Source organism: Prinia subflava, chromosome 4, assembly GCF_021018805.1.
Source record: "Prinia subflava isolate CZ2003 ecotype Zambia chromosome 4, Cam_Psub_1.2, whole genome shotgun sequence".
Classification (NCBI taxonomy): domain Eukaryota; kingdom Metazoa; phylum Chordata; class Aves; order Passeriformes; family Cisticolidae; genus Prinia; species Prinia subflava.
In genome coordinates, this window is record NC_086250.1 from 23,135,780 (window position 1) to 23,159,086 (window position 23,307).

Consider the following 23,307-nt stretch of genomic DNA (forward strand, 5'->3'; position numbering starts at 1 on the left):
TCAGTGCAAGTCCCTCTCCATACCTTAGCTCAGTCAGCATCACACCATCACATTCCTATGTGCTGAATGCTGCCTAGATGGTACTTGGCATGGTCTCCTGGGCACCACATAAACACAAAGGTCCCAGGAGATCTCCTGTAGTAGCACAGAACATGGGGCCTTATGCAAAAGCATGACCAGTAGAGATGGGGGAGGGGTTCTGGCAGGCACCAGGGAGTAGAATTGGTCTGTGCAGAGGTGTAGGTGAGTGGACCACCTCCATGCTCTGCCCCTTGAGAGCTAACACTTCTGTTCCTCAGTACTCCATCGCTGGAGATGACTCTGTCACAGAGGGGGTGACAGACTTGGTGCGAGGGACACTGTGTCCAGCCTTGAAATCCATATTTGAACACGGATTGAAGAAGCCGTCTCTGCTAGGTGGGACCTGCCACCCTTGGCTGTTCATTGAAGAGGTGAGATGTCCCAGTTCCTTTCATGGGGCAGTGTTGCCAGAGGGCTGAGGTGATAGGCTGTAGGGCAGGTGTGCTGAGTATCCCTCTGCTCCTCCAGGCTGCAAGCCGGGAAGTGGAACGGGACTTTGACTCCGTGTATTCTCGCCTCGTGCTCTGCAAGACTTACAGGTCTGTGCCCTGCTCCTCCATGCTCATCGAACTGATGCTGCTCTGCACCTTTGGCAAGGCTCATGGTCTGCCCCATCTTCCTGTGGATGTGGTGTCAGCAGGCTGCTGTGCCTGTGCTGACATGGGGCTGGCAATGGATCTTGTCCCCTCGCCTGATTCCTGTGTTTCTGGGTCTGTACCTGGCTCTCTCATGGCTGCAGGGGCACCTCTGGGCTCAGCAGTGGCACGAGAGCTGTTGGGGTATGAAGCAGGAAAGGCCTGTGTGTGCCCAGGGTGACTGGAGCTAGCTGGATCTCTGCTTTGATCTTCACAGGCTTGATGAAGATGGCAAAGTCCTCACTCCAGAGGAGCTACTTTATCGGGTGAGTGCTGCCCAGAGCCCAGCCAGAGCCCAGCCAGAGCCCAGTGCCTACTTTGGGGACGTTTGCTGGGGAGACTGTTAGAGGGAGATGCTCAAGAGTGTCCCACATCCCCCCTTAGCCCCTCTGGTGCTAGCAGGGGCACTGGTGAGGGTGGGAGCTCCAGGGAGGGCAGCATTTGGCTGTGTTGCTGAAGTGGCTGCCCAGCAGTAACCACAACTTCCCTCCCTGCAGGCGGTTCAGGCTGTGAACATGACACACGATACTGCACATGCACAGATGGATGTGAAGCTTCGTTCTCTCATCTGTGTTGGACTCAAGTGAGTCATCTGGCCCTGGTACCCTCAGCATTTTGGGTGCAAAGAGCTTGGGAAGGGACAGAATGTGCTTAAGGACAGCAGAAGTTTCAATCTTAGGCCACAGGATCATTTCCCTCCCCCCTCCCTTCACTGCACCCACTGAATGACACTTGTTCCTTGTGCTGACCTCATTCTAGCTGGAAGCAGGAGCTCCTATTGTATGGAGTGGCTCACACAAGTTTACTGGGCTGTCCTGTTCCCACTGGGGACAGGGCTGTGGGTGAGGGTCAAAGCTTGGGCTGAAAATAGACTATCCCAGAGGGATGGGGTTTCTTTCCGTGGCTGCAGCTGAGTAACAGGCCTCTACCCTATTGTTGCAGCGAACAGGTGCTGCATTTGTGGCTGGAGGTGCTCTGCTCAAGCCTGCAGACCGTAGAGAAATGGTTCCATCCCTGGTCATTCCTGCGCAGTCCTGGTTGGGTGCAGATCAAATGTGAGCTGAGGTGAGTGTCCCCATGGCATATCCCTATGCCAGTGTCTGGAATAGATTTCTTCCTCCTCTGTAGGAGGTGTTCCGCACTATGGCTGTGTTTGGGCCCTCTCCAGCGACTTGCAGTGTGGGCTGCCCAGACGTCCCAGCTACAGAGATTTCCTGATTTCTGCTGAAACAAATCTCTGGACAGTTTATTGTGAGGCACTGTGCCTGCCTGATCCAAGAGCAGAGCTTGGTTCCTGGGGACCTGTTGTGAGAAGCAGGCAGCCTTTGCCTGCCAGCAACCTCCTGCTGTACACATACTCTGATGGAGTCTGCCGTTTCAACCTCACTGCTCTCCATGTCCTTTGCCAGCCACTCTGAGTCCAAGCAGGGAGCAGGGAATCTGCTAGGGAGACAGTTGGGCAGTCATTGGCTGGGAAGGAGTCAGTCACCCACTGACTCCTTGGTGTGATGAGTGAGTGGTGTCAGAGGCTGAAAACAGCTTTTATGCCTGAGCTCTCGCATGGCAGTCACTTGGAGCCCAGGGCACACATCCTCGTGGCTCCAGACATCCATGCTCCTGGCCCTCCTGCACTCTGCAATGCCAGGTGAAGTCCCAGGGAGCTGGAGGGCAAATCCCCTGCCATTACCACTGCTCCAGCCTGGTTGCTGCTGCCATTCAGTGGGAGCTGGCTTTTTTGTGCACCACCCAGTTGCCTTGTAGCCAGAGCAGGCCTGTGTGTGCACACTTCAGGGTGTCATGTTCTCAGCCTGCTGTTGAACGGGAGGGGGTTTCCACTGTGTCCCACAGCTGCTTTCTCACAGCATGGGGGCAGTGCCAGCTGGGCACAGCCAAAGGACCAAGTGGGACCAGTTCTTGTCTTATGTCCTACTTCTCCCAGCCAGCAAGGGAGCCCGCATGCCAACCCCTTAGAGCACTTCTGCTGCAGGACACTTCTCTAGCTCCAGGGAGAGGGAGGGGGCTGCAGAACTCTGAGGTGCTACAGGCAGGCATCTGTTTACTGGAACCTGCAATCTGCCATTGCCAGCTGTGTGCAGCCCTCAGCCAGTTGTCTGCAGTCCCCCAGGGCCAGGGGCTACCCATGCCTCCCTGTGCTGCTGCACCAAACTCTGTAGAGGCTGCACTTGAGTCACATCTTCAAGCTCCTTCTTCCAGCCTGGGCCTGGGACAATGTGAAGCCCAGAGAGGAGAAAAACGGAATGAGTGACTGCTGCTGTCTTTTCAACACCATCAAACAAGGAGTTTCATCCTTGTAAGCTTAGTGGCATGCCAGAACAAGCTGGGAAGACCGTGTATTTGTGTGCCTGGGGCAGCAGTTGCAGGCAAAGGCTAGCAGTGTACTCTAGGGGGTCTGTTTTAACATTGTTCTCTTCTGTTTTTGTTGTAGAGTCCTTGGCAAATTTGCTTTCAGCCTCTCTCAGGACTGGGAGCTGCCAATAAAGAGGGAGGTGAGTAGGTGGCATCTCTCATTCTCTCACTCAGCCAGGGGCTTCACTTTCTGCCTCCCTCTCCCAGCTTTGTGCTTCAGCCCATCCTCTGCCTCCTCTGTAACCAGCTCCAGAAGCTGTGGATGAGGCTGCTTTTCCTGTCAGGGCAGGCTGTGCAGCAGGAGCTGCACAGCCTGTGCTTGGAGGGCCGTGCTGGCAGAGGGGGCTGCCTGCCCTGCCCAGATGGGGCAGCGGAAAGTGACAGGCTCACTTTCCCCAGTGTTCTCCAAACCAAAGGGGCTCTCCCTGTGCCAGCCGTGCAAAGGCAGGAAGTGCAGGAAGCTGCTCTGTCTGGGTGCCAAAGGCCTTGGGATGCTCAGGTTCTGCCTGCAGACACAACCTCCCCTTTTCTGGGTGTGGTGCACTGACCCAGGTCTCTGTGTCATCCTGCAGGAGAAGGAGAAGAAGCCACTGAAGGAAGGGGTGCAGGACATGCTTGTGAAGCACCATCTCTTCAGCTGGGACATAGATGGGTGACCCCCACCTCATCCTGGGGACCTTCTTGATGGCACATACTCCTCCACCCCCTCATGTCTCATCCCCTGCCCTTCCCCACCCACCTGTATCTGTGACAAAATGCCCCCGCTGGGGGCTGCCAGACCACCTGGGAATGATGGAGCAGTGCTGAGAGGCTGAGCTGCAGACCCAAGGAGGTTGATGGTTGAGGGTGATGCTGCAAAGGGACAAGTGTGTTCTGGCTACAAAAAGCAAGTGCCCCCTCCCAACTTTCCACATCTCTGATACCCCCATCTTCTGCTTTCCTCAGCCCTGCCACCCCACCAGTGCCCAGGGCAGCAGCCTGGCTGGAGCCATTGTGCACTATTTCCTGGGCTGGCAGTCACGTGGGGGTGTGAGCATGTCTATGGCTGGCGCTGTGGGGAAGAGATGGCCCTTTTGGGGTGGCTTTGATCCATTAGAGCTGGTGCCATTGACAGGTGGCACTGCAGCTGCATGTGGAATTGGGCTGGTGAGAGACTTACTGCTGTACAGGAGCAGGGAGCACACATCCCCTCCCCATGACAGCCAAGGTCTCTCCTCTGCTGGGAGACACATGGGCAAGTTCCTTTGACCTGGAGCTGAGAAGGGGGAACTGGCATCAGTTTCATCCCACCTCCCTGGCACTGGTGTGGGGTGTTGACAAGAGTTGCCCAAATTTACCAGCCTGCTACCACTGTAACAGCCTTAGGGGATGGTCCTTGTCTCCTCTACGAGCAGACAAAAACCACCTCTCCCCTAAACAAGAGTGTTTCATGCTGTCATTTTAGTCTCTAGATGATTTTTACTGTTACCTAAAAAGCTGTAGATTTACTCCAGGAACATGTATATTTTGGCACCATTTCAGCTCAGGACGAGGTTTAGGCTGGAACCTGGCTCAGGGAGACTAACTTGTCCTCCTTGCCCTGTGATGGCAACAGGGACACGGGTCAGGAGTGGAGAATTGCTGCTTTGTGGTGGTGGCTCTGGATATGGAGTCTGTGACTTTCTACTGAAAGTGCTTGTCTGTGAGCACAAACTACTGCTGGGATAACATTAGATTCTTACTTTCCTTTATTTGGTGGGTTTGTAAATAAAAACTGCATCTTGGGAGAGTGCTGGGATTTGTCTTATTTTTTGACAGGACCAGGACTCAGTTTAAGTTTTCCTTTCTGCCATTTGACAATGGCGATCCCATTTCTGTACTGGCACTGAGGGAGCTCCTTGCATTGGAGCAGCCCACAAGGTCAGGCAGCAGCCGGGGCACAGCCAGTTCTGCCAGCAGTTGTAGACCTGCTCTGCCTCTGTGCCACCAGCCCTGAGAGCAGGTCCACAGCAGAGCCCCAGAAAAGCCAGAAATACTGGAAACAATGGGTTGTAGGGACACTGCAGGGGGAGGACCCTCAGGAAAGGCAGAGGGGCTAGCAGAAAGCAGGGCTGAGTGGTGGGGACAGCAGTGTTGTCTGTTCAAGTGTCTCTGGAAAAAGCAGGTGTAGGCTGAGCTGCAAAGTGGGAGAGTAACAGGGTACAGGCCCTTGGGAGAACTGTGTTTAGAAGGCCAAGCTCGTGGGAGGGTGGAAGTTGCAGCAGATGTTCTGATTTGAAAATGAGTGTTTTCAGTGAAGGTAATTCCTTTGGAATGTGGCTATTGAAGGGGGCAGTGTCGCCTCACCACCATCTGCAGTCCAGACCAGCCTGCTGGGCTGGGGGAGACTAATAGCTGCCCCTGGTAAAACCTGCCTCTGGCTGCAGGGTAAGTAATTTCCATACACTGAGGGAATCTCCCTGCAGCTGAGAACAGTGAGCCACCATCACTTAAGCTGTTTTTTTCAGGTTTGAGAAAGATGCAGAGGGCTCACCCACCCTTAGCTGGAAAAGGCAGAATGGCCGCAAGCCCTCCCACCCACATAGCAGAGAAGTTTTTGAGAATGTGGCTGGTTTGAATTTTTTTAATAAAATGGATTTTTTTCTTCAAATATTTGTAACTGAAAAAATAATTCAATTTAAAGATCCATTCTCTCCCCCATTAACTTGTCACTTTTATCCTTTTCCAGTTGAATACTCACTCTGGATCTGATGCCCCAACACCATCCGACTCTGATGGTGCTGACCACCCCTCGTCATTGGCTGCATAGTGGAAGGGAGAGTGCGTGCTAGTCGAATACACATTACAAACAGTAGTGGTTACAGCAGAAAGATTTAGGATTACATTCAAGGTAGACGCAGAACATCAGACTTTGTTTTTCCCAATGGGTGCAAAAATGTATGTCCAGGGGAATACCTCTTCCAACAAAGAACTATTGAACTATTATTCAAAGAAATAATAGTAAGAAAGCAAAGAACTGGGCAAGCCTCTTCTGGGCACTGCTTGGGGAAAAGACTTTCTAACACTTCTGGGGTTGACACACCACCTTCCCCTCTGTCCACAGGCATAGGGTTATTGCTCACTCTCCTAGCAGAAGCCCCTTGTGCAGAGGGACTCTCACAAGACAGCTGGGCTCCTCAGGACATGAGGCTTTTCATTTTGTATACTCTGGGCTTCTTGAAGCTCTTCAGCCAATGCAAGTATGTTAGGCAAAGTCAGGGTCGCTAAACTCCTACAGTTTCACACCTGATGGTGGATGGGTGAAGGTGAAAGGGAGCAGCTGAGAGTTCAGCCTTTCACCAGCAACCTCTGAGAAGGGTTACACTGGAATCAGGCATTGGTATCTCTCTGGCAGTGACTTGAGTACGTGGCCCAGAGTAAGAAACCAGGACTGGGTCAGGCCAGCACTGCAGCTGGAGTGCTCCCACCTTCCTGTAGGAGCTCATTGCACTTTATTGATAATTTCCTTCTTTATTTAATGGCTGAAGATTTGTAATTATTTGTACAAAAGAAATCACACAGCTGGGTTTTTTTTTTTTTTTTTTGTGGGAGCTACTGCAACTATGGGCTAAAAGAACCTGATTTTGCTTGAGTCTGACAAACAGGCAGCCTCATGTTTTCCCCTAAGCTTTTGAGATATCTTCCCACTCCCCCCATACTTTCCTCTTTAGAAACTCTTTGCTTCCTGCCCCACAGCTGGGCAGCTGCCCTGGCAGAGCTGGTGAAAGCTCTGTGAGGTGATTGCTAAGTACTCACTGCTCCCACCCGGGCTTCACCAGGAGAGAATTCAGGGAGGGCTCAGGAGGATAAAGGCCCACCAGTCTCTTTTATTCTGATTTTTAGGATGCTTGAGGAATAGAAAGCCTGTGGGGAAGGGGCAGGGGTGTGATGTCCTCCCCAACCCAGACACTGAGAGAGGCAGATAAAGAGATAACTTGCTTACAGCTAATGGCCAGAGGAGAGAGGAGGGGACAGAAAGGAAGCTGCCAGCAGACTCCCCCTGCAAATGATTAAGTGGCTCCCCATGCAGTTAAGAAGCAAAGGGCTCAGGAAAGCCGGAGTATCTCCCAGCTGCAAAAAGGCATGATGCCACCCAGCTGCCAGTTCAGTGGCTGAGGGAGAGCATATTGTGCAGGGTTGGCATTCGCCTACCTCACCACAGACCAGAGGTACCAGCACTCTTGTGGCACAGCCTCTCCCTGGGAAGAGGACCAGGTCCTAGTGTTGCAGGGAAGCAGCATGTGGCTCACAGCTACCCCTCCTCAGCAGGAAGCTCTGTGGCCCAGCGTAGGGGAAAGGTGGGGACAGCATCCTCAAGATCAGTATCTCAGAAGGATGGCAGTTGACCTTTCTGAGCAGGTCAGTACCTTAGTCTGCATGACTTTGGAAGGCACAGCTTCCCTCACCTCACTCAGCACAAGCAGCCTGGACCCAGCTCAGGGCCAAAGCAGGGACAGCCTTGTGGCGAGGTGGCCACATCCACATAAGCCATATCCCACCTGCTCAGTATGGCTGTGAGTTACTACTGACACAGGAATTCTAAAGTAACAGAAATAACAACACAAGAATGAGCCACAGGTTGGTGTTCCACCACAGACCCTTGTCCAAGGAATAGCATCGTCATGGCTCCTGGGGGCTTGTCCACCCACTCCTCAGTCTGCAGTTCCCCCAGGGCACCAGCCTGGGGTCCTACAGAGACACAGGGCACCAGCTCAAAGTAAGCAGCCATTTACTTTTGCCTTTTACCCTGTGGGACTGGAGGGAGGGAGGAGCAGAGGTCAGCCGCCTGCTTTCAGGCGCCTCCCCAGAAAGAGGCCTCACAGACACTGAGCCAGGACCTGTGCTGTACCACGCAACACCACTCTTGCAGTCTCACTTCCCCTTCCTTGCCTACGGGGTCCAACATCCATCCCCAGCTGCTGCTTTCCACTGGGGCATGTGCTACAGTGAGGCACCAACACAGTGAAGGCAGGAGACAGATTGCACATGGCCCCTAGTGATGTTACTGATTGCCAGCTGTCCCCCTCACCCGCTATCCAGGACACACAGGCACTTTCATGTCCCTGCCCAGACTGACTGCCCTGCTCACCTGGGGATGTCATGAGTGCCATGGGAGCTGGGGGCAATGGGCTGTGCCTGACAGCAGTTTTAACATGCAAGGACCTGATTTTAGCACCTTAGAAAACAGTTTTGCAGCCCAAAGTGAGTGAAGCAAGCGGGCAGGCCTCTGCCAAGCTCAGTAATATTTGGGAAACCTGCTTAGATGTTACTAGGTTGGTGGGGAGCCTTAGTTCTCTTTGGCTACATTTAGAGAAGGTGCCTGTTCTGCCTAGATTCCCTCAGCCCTGCGGCAGATCAGACCCTCCCCTGACAGAGAGCAGGTGGTGGAGAGGGCAGCTGCTCTGGGCCCCACGCAGCCCTTCTGCCTTTACGTCCTGCTCTAGAGGTAGAATCTCCTCCCACAACTGTTAAGAGCAACCATGCTGGGGCAGCACAACCCCCTTTATCCACCATTCCCAGGAAGGTGCAGTGCTACTTCTGGAAACAGCTCAGGCCCAGTCATGCTATTCCACATGAGGGAACAATGTGCTGCCATTGCTCCTGCGTGGAGGAACAGAGGCTGGACAGCTGGGACAGGCTGTGTGGAGTGGACAGGAAACCGCCAGCCTCACAGCTCTTCCTGCCTCTTGTCCTGCCCCCCAGCAGCCATTCTCCCTGCCCTGCCCTGGCCCACTGCCGCCTTCCCGCAGGAAGGACACTGTTAGGGGAGGAGTACAAATACTAGGAGCTCTTCCTTTTTTCTTTCTTTTTTGGTTGACTGGCCTCTTTCCTCTGCATGCCTATGCCCTCCTACTTCCATTCCCTTCAGTCTCTGCTCACAGAATTACAAGCAAGAATCCCAGTGCAGCTGCAGATCATGTCCATCAAGAAAGTCTGTGGAAAAGAGGCTGGGAGCCACGGTGCTCAGGGGAGCCAGGCTCATGACAGAACCCCCTGGCAGCTCCAGCCAGTCCATGCTGTCCAAGTTAGCCTCAGCCAGATCCAGGGCTATGCCCCCAGATGGCTCGTGAGCAAAGTGCAATTCTGAGGTGTCCATAGGTGAAGGCGGGTGGTCCAGGATGGCGGAGCTGCTCAGCATCTCACTGTGGAGATCATCAATGAGGGACAGGGGCTCTGGCCCATCATGGCCTGCCATCAGCAGTGGAAGGCCAGTGCTGCTCTCCAGGAAGTCTTCCAGCCGGCCCACAGGCACGGGCTGCCCCAAGGACACCAGCACTGCCAGCTCAGGGGAGTGGTGGCTGCTGGGTGGTGGAGAACAGGCCGGGACCACAGGTGGTTCTTTCCCAGCTGGGGACGACTGATCCTTGAAGTCAGCAGAAATCTCTGTCCAGGGAACAAACAGGCCGGGTAAGGAAAAGTCTGGCTGAATACCAGAAGGATCCCTCCCACCCACCAGGGCCACAGACACCGCCCAGACTAAGCCATCACTGACCACCAGCTGGGATGAGGAAACATCCTGTGCCTGTGCTTGCCTCGCTACGGGGAGTTTTCAGCCCACCTCCATGAAATTCCATCTCTGTCCAGTATGTCAGAAGCAATGTGCCTGAATCTGATGTAGCAGAGCCATCAAGAATCACAGAATCATATTAAGGCCTGACTGACATCTTCCTCAGTACCTTAGTAACTACTGCCAGCGCTGAAGGCTCTGGAAGGGACACCAGAGAAAAGGGCGGGGCCATGACAGATTCTCCCCTCAGTACTCTACAACCCCCAGACTCAGACCCAGAGACTATGGGAAATGCTGGCTTTGTCTCCTTACCTCCACTTTCGATGAGGATATCAAACAGGTCATCCATCTGCTGGCTGGAACAGCCATTCTCCTGGGAAGAGCAAGTGCAGGATTAGCTTCTTATTTACTAGGCAAACTTCCACATCCATCAACAGCTATGGCTGCTAGCTCTCCTCCGCTGCTCCACGGATGGGGCTGTTTTCTAGCAAGAATGAGCACACCATGACATGGCACCAGAGTCCTCTGTAACCCAGGCTGTTACTGGCTGGGAAAGTATGGTCAGCAACAGCAATGAATGGTTTGGGATGTTTTACCTGTGATTTAGGGTCTGGCCCAAGCCCTCCAGAGTTCAACAAGGAAGGTGCAGTTGTGTCTCCATTCCCTATCACTGGCCCCCATCAAGAAACTAAGTAGATTTACAATGGGAACTTTTTGTCTGCTCTCCAAGGAAACCAGGGAGAATAACTGCTCTCACCTGGGCCTTTGGCTGTTGCTTCAAGGCCTCCTCATAGTCTGGTGGTGGCTCTTTCATTGGGACCAAGGGAACCGGAAGAGGAGGTGGAGGAGTTCCAAAAAGCGGCGTGTGCTGTTGCTGCTCCAGGTCCATCTGGGAGGGGGAAGGGGCAGCAGGAGAGCAAGGTGGTGATGAGGACTGTTTAGAATGAAGGCAGAAAAGGGAATGAATGCAAATCAGGGAAAAGTCTACACTGACTCCTGTCTCACAGCTGCTTTGAGACCATCACCTCTCCCTGTGAGCACTGCACAGCATTCTGCACTGCTCTGCCCATAGCAGCCTGCCTCCTTCCCTGGACCCTTTGCACTATGCCCTGGCTGCAGGGAAGAAGAAAAATTTCCCCTCCAACTCACAGCTGGAAATCTTTAGCTGATTTTTCCAATGCTAAAGCTGACACCACAAACCACCTCCTCACTTCTCCTGGATGGGGAGAGCCTCATCTGTCCAAGCAGGGGATTCCTGCAGCACTTTGGAGAGAAAGGGCACTTCCCTTGTGTGTTCAGCCTACTCTGTGTAATATATCCAGGGCCTGTCTTCTACTCGCCTCCCTCTGCAGTGCCTACTTTTGGGGTCACAACCTATCTTAACATAGCAGCAAGTTTAACAGCCTGATGGTGGGCAGAGAGCACCAGGGCACTCAGCAGCACCAGAACCTCCAAAGGAAATCCCAAGTGTTGCAGGAAGTGATGCTCATGACTCAGCTTTACCAGATGAATCAGCACATAACTGCCCATAAGAACAGCTGAAATGAGGATCAGGCCTTTTCCTCTACCGCAGCTATGCATGACCCACACAGAAACTTGCTCCCCTGGAGCAGTGAACCCTGGGCAACAGCTGAATGCCACTTCCAACATGTGTACATAGTGATGCCCTTGTCCATCCTGTTTTCCCTGGAAAGCTGCTCATCTATGCTGTGACCCGCAGGTAGAGGTGTGACTCCAGACCAGCTCTGCTGGGATCCACTCTTCCTGAGAAGGGCTGGAAACCATGGCTGTGGCACAGGCCACTGGGACATGCTTGGAGGGTACCTTTTTTGACACACTGGGTGGGCTGGTTTTGCCAGAAGCACCAATTTTCAGGGACTGCTTATGGAAACTACTGGGAAAGCTGCAGGTTTGGAGGTGCTGAGAAAGACAACATGGTACAGGCCAGCTGCCCTGTGACCCCCTGCAGACCTGGCTTCTAACCCCACAGGAAGGCAAAAGGGTTGGAAGAGTCAGTACAGACACCTCTGAAGCAAAAAGCTAAAGAACTCTGAGGAAGAAGGTACCCTCATTTACCTTCTGCACTTTCTCAAGGTCTCAAAGCAAATCAAGGCACTGACCCTATGCAAAGTAGCTATCTCACTCTAAATATACTAGAAAGTACTTCTGTCTTCATACCCCTTCCAGGAACTGACTCAGAAATGATCCTCCAAGCTCTAAAAACTCTTCATAATCTTTCTGTATCTTATCTTAATTACCACTTAGAGAGACAGCTAAGCGGGCTAGAAAGGGAGGAGATGTACAGCAGAGCCTCTTTACAGCCAGCACCTGGAGAAGGTTAAAGGCAGAGATGCTCTCTTTCCTGAAGCAGTATAGCACTTCACAAAGAGGTGATTAACTGGCATGCTCAGAGCAGGGAAATGGAAATGACAGCATGCTCAGCAGTACCAGAGACTAAAAGGTCACAGCCTTTTCACCCCTTTGAGCTCACATGCCCCTTCAGCAGCAGCCACAGCACACACACCACCCTCTCTCTATGCAGCAGCCACCTTTACTGTTCAGCAGCACCCCTTCAAGAATCTGGGACACCCTTGTTAATCAAGGCTGCCCACTCCGGCCCCTGGTTGTTTTTAAACCACAGACAACACCCACTGATATGTGCTATGTTTGTACCCGTTGCCTGCGGGTACGAATCCTGGCAGCAGGCAAACAAAACCAAGGGAGAAAAGTGAGCAGGCAGTGATCTACCTTAGATTGGTTTGGTCCTCTGGGCTGTGTGGGCTCCTGAGGGGTGTTTGCAGGTACCTGACATGGCAGTTGGCTGGAAGTTTTAGCGGATGATGATTGTACAGTCTGGAAAGAAGAGGATATCCATAATAGGTTATTCGCCAGACATGGGACACACGGCTTAGGTTACTTACAGCATTTTTAAGTTTATTTTTTCCCCACTCTTTATTCTTTATGAAATTCAATCCTTCTCTTTCACTGAGCAGAGCAATTAGATTGGATGTGACTGAGAATCCTAAGAGAGGAGGCAGTACAGCCTAAATCCCTGGACTACCCATGACACACCTCAAGGACTGCCAGATCTGACACAGGAGCTGTGCCCTTGTGGAACAGAGATGGAGTTTAGGTGAGATGCTCTGGGGTTTCAAGGTTGACACTAGATGCTGATGTTTAGACAGCTGCTGACATCTCACCTGCTATGCAGCAAACGTAGCCTGCTCAGTGCCTGTCACTGATGGCAGACACTGCCACTTGCTCTGCAGAAAATGGAAGAAATGTATCAGCAGAGAATAAAAATTGTCTTTGATGTCATGGAAGGTGCCGGAGTTTGACTTATGCCATCAAACCTGGGCATATTTATCCCTTCCTGGAAGGAACACTCAGAACAATTCTGTTAAGTGCTGAGCTCATGCCAGCAAGGGAATAGTAAATCATCTCTGATAAAAGACTCTGTTTACACTGAAATACTGACACACTTTAAAACAAAGAGCAGCCAAAAAACAGTCTGCTCCCAGGGTCTGACTTCAGCTCTTGGTGGATAAGATGACCCATCTATCACTCCAACTACGATCTCTACAGTTAAGGACAAGAGGTGAAATACACTCTGCTCATTTTACTACCATAGGCATAGTTGTTCTTTTAAAAACTAGTGAACTGTGGCAGCAAACCCTTGCTGTCCAAGCCTGAGGTCCTGCCTGACAAAAGGCAGAACCATGTGTTTGAAGAATGATGAACAGCCTGTGATGCACAGAGCCAATTGTGCATTGCTGTACACAACTCATCATTGTCAAATTCCAGTCTTTTTGCCGAAGATCTGCTTACACTGCTCTATTTTACAAAGCCACGATCTACCACTCACTGTAGTGAGCAACTCAGCCCTTCCAGTATTTACTGCACTTAATTTCTACCCTGTTAAGTCATCCTATGGTAACCAGAGTGGGATAAGGAGAGAGGAAACCAACTGCCCACAGCAGTGATGGGATCTGACCCTTGCCGACCTGTAAGGGTGGGCAACTGTTCCCTTCCATCCCGTGGGGAGAGAGGCCCTGCCTCTCGGCGCTCTGCTTGGTCACGGTGAGGATGATGTGGGTCCCTGTGGAGTCAGTGATGAGGGTGGGGGGAGAGGTGCCCTTGATGGGGTTGCTCAGGACTCTCCCTTGCTGGCCAAGAAAAAGCCGTGGGCTGTGGGACTGGCACAACGGCTCTGCTTCCGTGGTGGGCACCTCCTGCTTCACCATCACGGCTTTCTTTGGCACTGGGCTTGGATTCAAAGTGTCCATTTGGCTAGCAGTTGGTGCAGGGCTGAATTGGTCTGTTTGGCCACTGGATTGCTTCGCAAACTGGCAACTTAGGAAACCATTTTCACTCTTGACTTGGGTGCCAAATGCTCCTGGTTTGGAGGCGAGGGCTGCTCTTTCTCCTGTGGCTGTTGAGGCTGGCTGTGACTGCTGAGAGCGCTTCTCCTGCTCCAGCTGTAGCCTAAGCATCTCCACTAGCTGCTGTTTCTGTTTCAGCATGCGGGTGAGTTCCTCAATCTGCTTGTCTTTCTCCTGCAGCATCCGGTCTTTGTCCCTAACTTCTGCATCTCTGCTGTTACCAGCACTACACCTCTCTGACCTGAGTGGCACATTTATGCTGCAGGAGGCAGACTTGGAGCTTTCTTCCTTCACCAAGAACTGCACTGGAGATGTCTGCAAGGTGAGCTGGGTCAGAGGTGAAGTCACCATCTCTCCAAAGGTATCTCCAGTGCCTGAGTTTTCATCCCCTGCACTCACTTGTGAGCGCTCAGAAGGAGTTGGAGAAACAGGAGGAGTTGAGCCTGTGCTCCCAAACTTCATCACGCCACCACCAGTAACTGTGGCCACAACTACCTCTGGTGCAATGCCAGTGGCCACCAGGGCTGGCCCTGTGCTCAGCCTGGCAGTTGGGAAGGCCACCACCACTTCAGCAGCTTTAGGGAGGACAGCTGCTGTGCTGGGCTTGGGAGTGGGGGTTGTTTGGCTGGTTGCACTGTTCTGCTCTTGGTAAGCTCGGAGACGCTCAATCAGATCCGTCTTTGTGCCTGAGACAGGCAAGGCCCTTAACTTCAGCTCTTGCTTCAGCTCTGCTACCTGATATGGGGGGAAAAAAGAGGGCAAGTTTAAGAGAACTTCTAACTGAACAACTGTCAACAGCTACCAGAGCTATGAGACAAAGGACTAAACCGATCTTCCTGCAGGCCAACAAACTTGCACCTCAGGTACAGACTGTGGGGTGGCAATTCCAACTCCTATCACTAACTCCTGTCAGTCCACCTCAGCCCTGCTCTGAGACAGCAACATTGTTCAGTACTGCCCGCTGACAATGGCAGAAAGGGTCTGTGGAGCTTCAGAGGACATTTACCTTCATCTCATCCAGGTTTGCAGGGAGAGGGCCAGGCTTGCCCACCACACCATTATTGTTTTGTCTCATCAGCCCACTGGAACCAGAAGATACTGAAGATGTGCTGCTGACTGTGGCAGAGAGATTGCGTACAGCAGGGGCACTGGCACCACTCTGCTGCTCTCCTGGAGGCCTGCAGGAAAAGAAGGAACACAGGCATCAAAACCACAGCAGAAAGACACCAGAGGCCCACAAACATACACATTCAGAAATGTCTGGGTCACTAGTGCTGCTCTAGACTCCGAAGCACACCAATGCTCTTGACTTTATCATGCCCCTTGCTGTGTCAACCAGCTCACTTCAGCTGCTTTTGTCTGATTCATCTCGCAACAGCTCTTTTTGAGGCCCTCTGGAACCTCCAAGACTGAGTATGTCACACCTGTCACACCTAGTGGCCACCCCTCACACCCAGAACACCATGTCTCCGGTAAGAGTGCTGGTAAGTGCTTGCTAAGAGAGCTGCCACTGCAGACCCATACTTAGGTGGGGCTGGCAGGATGGTCTGATAGTTGTAGTGCTGCTGCTGCTGGTTAAGGATCTGAAGTTGGAGAAAGAGCTGCTGTTGTTGCAGTATTTTGGCATAGGATGAATCCATGGGAGGAGCTCCCTTGTCCTGCTTTTGGTCCGGGGGAATATACTGATGATATTTAAGCTTCTTGACTTTTGGCTTCAACTCCTTGGCTTTTTTACTGCGCTGAGACTTCTCACTAGCAGACTTGGGCTGGCTTTGCTATTTAGAAGAAAAGGAGGAAGCAAGTAAGAATGGAAATACTGATAAAATGTAACACCCCATGTAAACCAGAACCCACACTGGGATTTTGAAATTATCTAGTTTTTTCACCTCAGGGTCTTTCCATGCTTCTCTAACTGAGAAATTACAGACACCACACTGGCAGCGGCTTATGCTGCACCATAATGCAGGTCACCTTTCCCAGCACACCAGATAATTTGCTCATCCAGTGCAGACTCATTGACTCTAATTATAGATAACACTGATTGTTTCAAAACATTTTGCATTCAGTATTCATTTTATTGAACATGAATACACCACAGAACAGAAAACTCCATTAAATATGTTACAAGTAGTGTCAGAAGAAGACACTAGTGAGAAATGTTTCCTTCCTTTACATCTGTTAATCTAATACTTTCAACTCCAAACCTGCTTAAAAGTAATCTTCTTATCTTCCTTCAGACAACAACAATGAAGACATCAGCCAAAATAGTACCTTAATGAGTGTTGGTGGGGTCTTGGCAGCAGTAAGAGCCACTCCATTTGTAAGACTAGAGGGCAGAAGAGGTGGAGGTGGTAGTGGTGGAGGTTGCTGCTCAGGTAGGAAAAGAGTTTCACTGGAGTCTGCGCTAATCTGCAACTGGGATGAACCCTGCAGGGACAGAAAAAGACATCGTGAATACACACAAGAGGAGGGAAATAGTTTAACAGAGTGCAAAAAGTGTCCACTTAGAAGGAAGGGGCACAGGCTTCAAATCTTTAATCAGACTCCTTTAACCCACTGCTTCAGTTGTCCCTGAGAAGCAGCACAATTTCTTGGGGCAGAAGAGGAATCAAAATCCAACACCTGTGTCTCCCAGCATTTCCTGCTGGGATCAGTTGCACATAAGGCTGGTATCACTAAGCAATTGCTGCCCACTTCCCCACAAGGCACCACCATGAGGATTTGTGAATAACCAGAGAACGTCACTGACACCACATGGAGCTAAGACCCCTTGTGAAATCTCACAGACTATACCTCTTAGGGAAGACTTAGTCTCACTTTTTAGGCTCCCTTGCCACAAATCAGCATGAAGCTCCAGGATACTGCAGGAGACCTCCACATTCTCACCTGAGCTAGTGATGTACCAGTGGTGCTAGGGAGAGGCTCACAAATCTGGGAGTCCATCGGCGATGGGACAGACCCTTGGGACTCATGGCTGGCTGGTTGTTCTGGGGAGAGGGCATCACTGCTGTCCTCATCAAAGGAGGAATTGTCTGCAACCTTTGGGTAGTTCACCTGTCCAACTGAAAACACAGACATCAACCGTGGTCTGTAAAGTGGAGTAAGAAATTACTTTGCTTGACACTAGATGTTTCACAAAGACAAAGATGGCATGGAGAGAGTTGTGCTTAAAGCACCAGCTAAAAATGAGAGAAGAGCCCCAACTGGATCAGGTTTAAGTGTTTACATTCACTATCTATCAGTACAATAAAATGATGTGGACTGGAGTGAACCATTTCCCTTGCTTCCTAGCCAGGCAAGATCAGTGAGTGTAAGAAAAGACACTCAGGTCTGCCCAAACTTAGTTTTGTGGCAGGACTTATTTCATTATTATCTGGCACCAAAGAAGAAGACTGGACAGTATAAGGTCAAGTCATGGCTTCTTTAGTGTTCATGTATGGTGGAAGGTAGAACCTGTCTTGGTAGACAGAATCCCAAATTATCCTCTAGTCTTACAAGCAATGAGGGATGTGGAATAAGTGGTGGCCCTGGCTGCTATTAGCATTTCTGTCCATCTACGTGCCCAGTAGATAAATCTACATGAGTGTACACTTGTAATGTACCAAAGTTTTTTTAGACTACATTTTCTCAAATTAATTCTGCTAGGCAGGGAAATATTCTCATTTGTGTCTCACCTAAAATCTAGAGGAATCGAGAGATGCGCTTTGCTCAGTCAGAAGGAAGCCACATCTCTTATGATTCAGTTCACAAGTTCACCCTTCCTCAACTACTTCTTGTTCAACAGTGAAGCCAGACTTTCTCACAACACTGTCCTTTTCCTTTTTCATGGAAAGTATTCCATCTTGCTCACAGTTGTGTCCCATTTGCCTTTACACTTGCAGTGCATGTTTGAGGGGATGAATAACCACAGACACACAGACTGCTCAGTCTTGGGGAGACAGGAAAGAGCACTGCTGAGGCAGTGGGAAGGCTATTCCTCAGCGTTCCTTTCAGTCTTTGGAATGTCTCTGGCATGATTTACATCTGTTCTGGTTTATTTTTAAAGGGGTCGAATCCCCTGAAGTTTTTGAGTTCACAGACATCTTTTGTTTCATCACACCTGTTTATATTCTGTCTTCCCTCCTGATCTGTCAGTGGATTCTCCCTGACCAACACTGTTGACATGTTATACTAAGAGAGGGATTCTAAGGAGACAATCTAGGCAATACAATCTTCAACAGTCTTTCAAGTCTTTAGGGTATACAACTGCTTTCATATTTTTCTGAAATGTCCACATTCCCTATCATTTAATATCTCCATAGCATTATCTGGGCAAAAGGGAGATCTGCTTTTCCAAATCCTTGGGCTGAAAGCCTGTGAATCTGGGCCAGGAAAATGAGACCAGCCATGGGATTGCACTCTATTAGACACGCAGGTGGAATGATAGGTAATTGGTGTGGTGTGGGTTTTCTGCTTTGAGTTTTCAGGCTAGCTTTCTATTTCATTTGTGTATTATGATTTAAATTATACATGCCGTTAAGTGTCAATTCTCTGTATCCCTGCCTCTGTTTCGAGAACCTTCCTTGCCAATCTTCCCTCACTCGATATATCATTTGCTGTTTTATATCATTACACTGCTTCTGCTATTCCCATTGGATTTAGTTCTGTATCACCCGCCTTAGACTCCTCCCTGAGTGCATTCTCATTGGTTGTTTGCTTTGTATTGCCTGTGTATAAAATCCACAGCGGGACACGTGCTCCCGGTCCCTGGGGTTCAGCTTTTAGTTTTTATTCTTCAGTTGCACCTTTAATAAATCTCCTCAGTTTACCCCAAGACCCGTCTTGCCTCTGCTTCATCTCTGCGCCCCAAAAGCAACTGTTGAGACCATCGGAGTTCCTGAGCGGGGAGAAAGAGTCTCCCCGGGGGGATTGTGTCGCACCCCAATGCTGCCTTGTGCGTCCTGGGAAACGCACACTGCAATAGGTAATCACAACCACATGTGGGAAATGCCCTCCACAAAGATCCTCCTCTGACCTTACCAATAATAGCTTCCTTCAGGCTCGATTCCACAGGCAAGATGTTCTTCTCCACCAGCTCCATGGGCCCCGGCCTCTGCGCTATCTTCTCATTGAGGTCATCTGCCAGTCTGGCTCTCTTTAGTTTCAGCTGCTTAGCCTGCAAGGAGGGTTCAGCTGAGGTCTCTGTTTGGGGGAAAGCAAATAAAATGGCATCAATCCAAGAATGGTCAACGCATGCCCTTCAACAGTATTTTAATTCTATTCAGAAAGGTAACTGTAGATAACAATAGGTACAGAAAAATAGTTGATAGATAACAACAGATAACTATGCACTACAAAGATATGACAGATGTTATGTATATTTAGGTTATAAAGATAACTACAGTAGCCCTTGTGACAAATTCACTGTTCTCAAACTGATGTCACCCAATTCTTGTTCATCTTTTCCCTCTGGTTGTACCCCAAGCTTGGTGATCAGCAGCAGCATAGCACTCCCTCTCTGAAGCTGAGGTTCATTACCAATCAGATCAAGTCTGCCTCACTTCCTCTTGGACATTTTACAGTGTCTTCCCTTAGTAGAAGAGCAATCCATTGTCATTCTATTTCACTGTTGCTCAGCTACACAAACCTTTGAATTCCCACAACAGATCTTTTTGAGAATAATCTCTGAGCAAGCAGAGTTGAATCCCTCCCAAGGAATCATGCAACAGGCATGATCTTCTGCCCGCTCCCAACTGGAAGGAAGCTTTGGAGGTCAGAGACAAAACAGAAAGCTGTTCAAAAAGATAGTTCCAATAAAGTTTATTGTTGATGTTTCCATGTTCAGCGCTTGCCATACCTTCCAGAATGTGCATTCTAACTAGCTCTGATCTCTCTGGCCGGGACCGGATTTTGCGTTTCAGATAGTCCTCTGTCTGTAGCAAAAATAGACAAGCAAGAACCACTTTCAGCTGATCAGACACAGGAGTGAGGTAATCTTGAACAGCACAATGAAAAGAAATAAGCCTCTTTAGCTGTTACTGAGATCTAAATAAGCACAAAATGGAGCAGGGATCTATCTTCTGTCCCAGAGCACCCAGAGAATGAGCTCACTCTAAAGATAACCTTCTATTGTAATTACCTCCGTCAATTGTGCAAAGCTGCCCCACAGAACAGAAATTGTGAAGGACTTCCTCAGGAGCTGAAGTCCTCTTTTCCCATTGTATGCACCACCACTTACATGTACTGCTGGCATTCAGGGCTGACTTGTGGTTTAGGCATACGCTTTGATTAAAGGTATGTTATTTGTTAAGCTAAAGACCTCATGCAGTCCCTTGGGGGGCAGAATCTAAATGCTATGACAAGGCTTATTTCAATTCCAGAGCTGCTTTTAGCTCTGTTTTTGGAGAAAGTGCTATGGAGCAATGTACAGAGATGACCCTGACAGGCTGAACATGTTACTCTTTACACTGCTGAGGAATGGGAATTTGGAAGGAGCAGGTAATAGACTGGTAAGTACTGGACATCAGGATGGACCTTTGGAGAAAATAAGTACTAAAGTCAGTCAAAAAACTGTACCATAGTTGTTCAACTGCCCACATAAAAATATCAACTTAATAAGGTTTTAGGAGAAAAAGAGAAATAAGCAAAAGCCCTTTTGTCACTGGTCTTAATGTAAAGTCCCCCACTGCAATCCTTCCACAGTTTAAAAGGCCTCCCTTACAGGTCTTAATCACAGCTGTTATCCTCTTACTGATGTTGCTTTCACTTTTAAAACAAAACTTAATCATAACAAGTTTCATTCCACTGTAGGCTAATCAGAAAAAAATATCCCCAGAGGCCTTCTGAGGAACAGAAATTATCAAGAAACTCCCCAATTAAAAAAGGTGGCACATGAAGTATGATGCCTGGCTTTCTCTTTCTGTAGAGAAAGAAGTCTCTGATTTCAGTGTCACAAGATTTGGGGGGGATCCTCTCTTTTCAATTTTCAATTTTTCTAGTCTCCTAGGTAAAAATTGCATGTGCAGGTAACAGAGAAACTTTCCTCAAAGGTGGAACTGAGCTCCACAGGATAAGAGCACTTAATAGCATTTAAGACCAAAACAAACACCATAAAAATGTCAAGTGCATGGACAGCGGGGAAGAAGAGTATCACTCACTTCCAGAAAGATGACTCTAGCGAAAATCCAGGCATCATATTCGATGGACTTTAAGCACAACTAGTTCACTGAGGGTTAACCAGCACTACAAGCAAGCTGCAGAATACCCCATCCAATACACTTCTGACTACAGAAAGCTGTATTACATCTAGAATATGAACGATTCCCTTCTGCATCTCATTAACAGCTACAGGATGCACAAAACACAAGACAAACTATTCCTGACTTTCCCAAAACACTAAAGATTATATTGCATCTTACCCTGGCCCGCTCCAAACTCTTTCTTTGTTCATGAAATGCAGCTGGACTTTTCAGAGCTGTGGAGAGGAAAAGCATTTAGAGAATGAATTAGAATGATGGAAGTTCTCTCACTGCACAACCCTTCAGGCCAAACTAAGTTAACACCGCAGCAACTGCCTCCTGCATCTTCCAACATGCTGAGGCAGATCTCCAGCTGGTACAAAGCAATGGAATTGCCATACTCCATCTGACAGCACAGGGACACAGGAACTGATCTGAAATTTTTGTGAGCCACTGGAGAGTGTAATACAGGCACACTTGTAGTCAAACTAATCCCTGTTCTCAAAGTTGGGTCCAAGAACATGATTCAAAAACAGCCCCCAAAAAAAGCCTTTTACAAGCTTCAACAGATAGTAAGATATCCAGGACCATTACGGGAATGGCTCTGAAACATTGAAGAGGTCAAATGGTTGGAAGGATGGGGACAATGCTAATGAACTGTAAATCCCCTTTACTATCTTTTAATGTCAAAGGAAGCTGCAGATCTTTCCTGAATCTGCACCTGTGTTTTGTACACATGCTAGGACTGGCTGCAAATCCTGCAGGTTCACAGGACATACATACTGCTCTCTGTAAGAGAAATTATCATGAGAACAGGGACACTTGGAGAGAAAAGTACATCTGTCTATTGACAAAAAACCACAGCTTGAGGAATTAATTTCAGCTCTCCACAGAACAGACCTTGCCCCTTCAGAACCTGTTTAAAACCAGAGCCAAAATGAATCAGGTTTTAAGAAAATGATCCTCTGCTGTCCAGGACCACACTAACCCTGGAGGAATCTCTCACTCTGCCTGATTCCTCTGGAGCACACAAAGCTCATGTCTCACCATAAAACCTGAGTGGGGGGTGATGATGGTGTCAGCAGCTCCTCACAGTTTGCCTGAAGCTACAAGTACCTTGTTTTTTTAAAAAAATGACCACACTGTGGTTTGTATTAAGAAGTAGCTGAAGGGAGCATAATAATTGCTTTCGATATTTCTGAAATACTCGTATCTTAAACTGTCTGAATTACCATCCAGATAAATAGAAAAGTTCAATAACTTCAGCTTTGAAGATAAGTTGCAAGTCTTTTGAAGACAGAAAACTAAGCTCACAGAGTTAGTAACTCTAACGTGTTGCATCTAGGTCCTGTGAAAAATAGTCTATTTGTATTATTTTTCACTTAAGACCAGTGATTAAGTATTTCTCGAATATAAGTTCATAATGAAGTCTCAAAAGACTTAAAAAATAAAAGCCCCTGCATAAATGCTATGTAAGAAACTACTTCTAATGCATGTGGAGCCTTCCACACCCTTTCCTACAGAATGGAGCACAGACTCCATTTCATTCTGTTAAGGGTTGAGACACATTCCGTGAAATACAGAGTCCATCTGATGCCAAGATGATTTTTTGCCTCTTCTATTATATACCTTTTATATAACTTCTATGTGGCCTCAGTATTCTTAGCATGCATACTTGTAATTCCTTAAGTCTGATAACTTAGCATAGTTCTAGTATTTTATTAGGCCAGGAGACAAAACATCCTAAAGGCCTTGTAGTAGGAGGCCGGAAAGCCCTATGCTATCTTGGGAAACCAAGGCCCCCTCTAGAACTTACCCTGTAAACTAGACATTTGGCCCATCTTGGGGGGGACTTCCTCAGATGGGGGAATACCACGCTATTCATTCAGGCCTCCCCTTGGGGCATCCTTGTTAGATATGATAATTTGTCTATAGACAAATTTGTCCTGTAAAAGGCCTATAAATCATATACATGATCTATTGTGTGTATGCATTGCAGTGCATACCACCTTGGTGAAGTGGTGCACCATAAGGATCCTTATTAAAATACCGAGGTAAAAACCCCTTATCTCTTAACCATGTCTGGCTCTCAGTTTTTT

At 49.1% G+C, this 23,307-nt stretch overlaps 2 protein-coding genes across 7 annotated transcripts in view; one reads left to right on the top strand and one right to left on the bottom strand.

Annotated features, from left to right (window-relative positions):
* Window positions 1-4,851, top strand: part of SGSM3 (small G protein signaling modulator 3) — a 32,026-nt gene extending 27,175 nt beyond the window's left edge. For all 5 annotated transcript variants that reach the window (XM_063395975.1, XM_063395976.1, XM_063395974.1 and 2 more), the window contains 7 exons: window positions 300-452; window positions 550-620; window positions 934-982; window positions 1,214-1,299; window positions 1,659-1,781; window positions 3,163-3,223; window positions 3,656-4,851. In XM_063395975.1, the coding sequence (XP_063252045.1) occupies window positions 300-452; window positions 550-620; window positions 934-982; window positions 1,214-1,299; window positions 1,659-1,781; window positions 3,163-3,223; window positions 3,656-3,739 (627 nt within the window). In that variant the 3' untranslated portion in view covers window positions 3,740-4,851. The remainder of the gene's footprint in view (window positions 1-299; window positions 453-549; window positions 621-933; window positions 983-1,213; window positions 1,300-1,658; window positions 1,782-3,162; window positions 3,224-3,655) is intronic.
* Window positions 4,852-5,671: 820 nt separating this feature from the next.
* MRTFA (myocardin related transcription factor A) overlaps window positions 5,672-23,307 on the bottom strand; it is an 85,687-nt gene continuing 68,051 nt past the window's right edge. Inside the window, exons 3-14 of one of the 2 annotated variants that reach the window (XM_063395970.1) lie at window positions 21,389-21,444; window positions 19,828-19,903; window positions 19,011-19,172; window positions 16,878-17,053; window positions 16,263-16,418; window positions 15,516-15,766; window positions 14,998-15,169; window positions 13,614-14,726; window positions 12,358-12,462; window positions 10,367-10,498; window positions 9,922-9,982; window positions 5,672-9,485 (exon numbers count right to left, since the gene is read on the bottom strand). In XM_063395970.1, coding sequence (XP_063252040.1) covers window positions 8,986-9,485; window positions 9,922-9,982; window positions 10,367-10,498; window positions 12,358-12,462; window positions 13,614-14,726; window positions 14,998-15,169; window positions 15,516-15,766; window positions 16,263-16,418; window positions 16,878-17,053; window positions 19,011-19,172; window positions 19,828-19,903; window positions 21,389-21,444 — 2,960 coding nt within the window. In that variant the 3' untranslated portion in view covers window positions 5,672-8,985. Of the gene's footprint in view, window positions 9,486-9,921; window positions 9,983-10,366; window positions 10,544-12,357; window positions 12,463-13,613; window positions 14,727-14,997; window positions 15,170-15,515; window positions 15,767-16,262; window positions 16,419-16,877; window positions 17,054-19,010; window positions 19,173-19,827; window positions 19,904-21,388; window positions 21,445-23,307 lie in introns of both variants that reach the window. The other variant, XM_063395972.1, reaches the window with a different exon arrangement.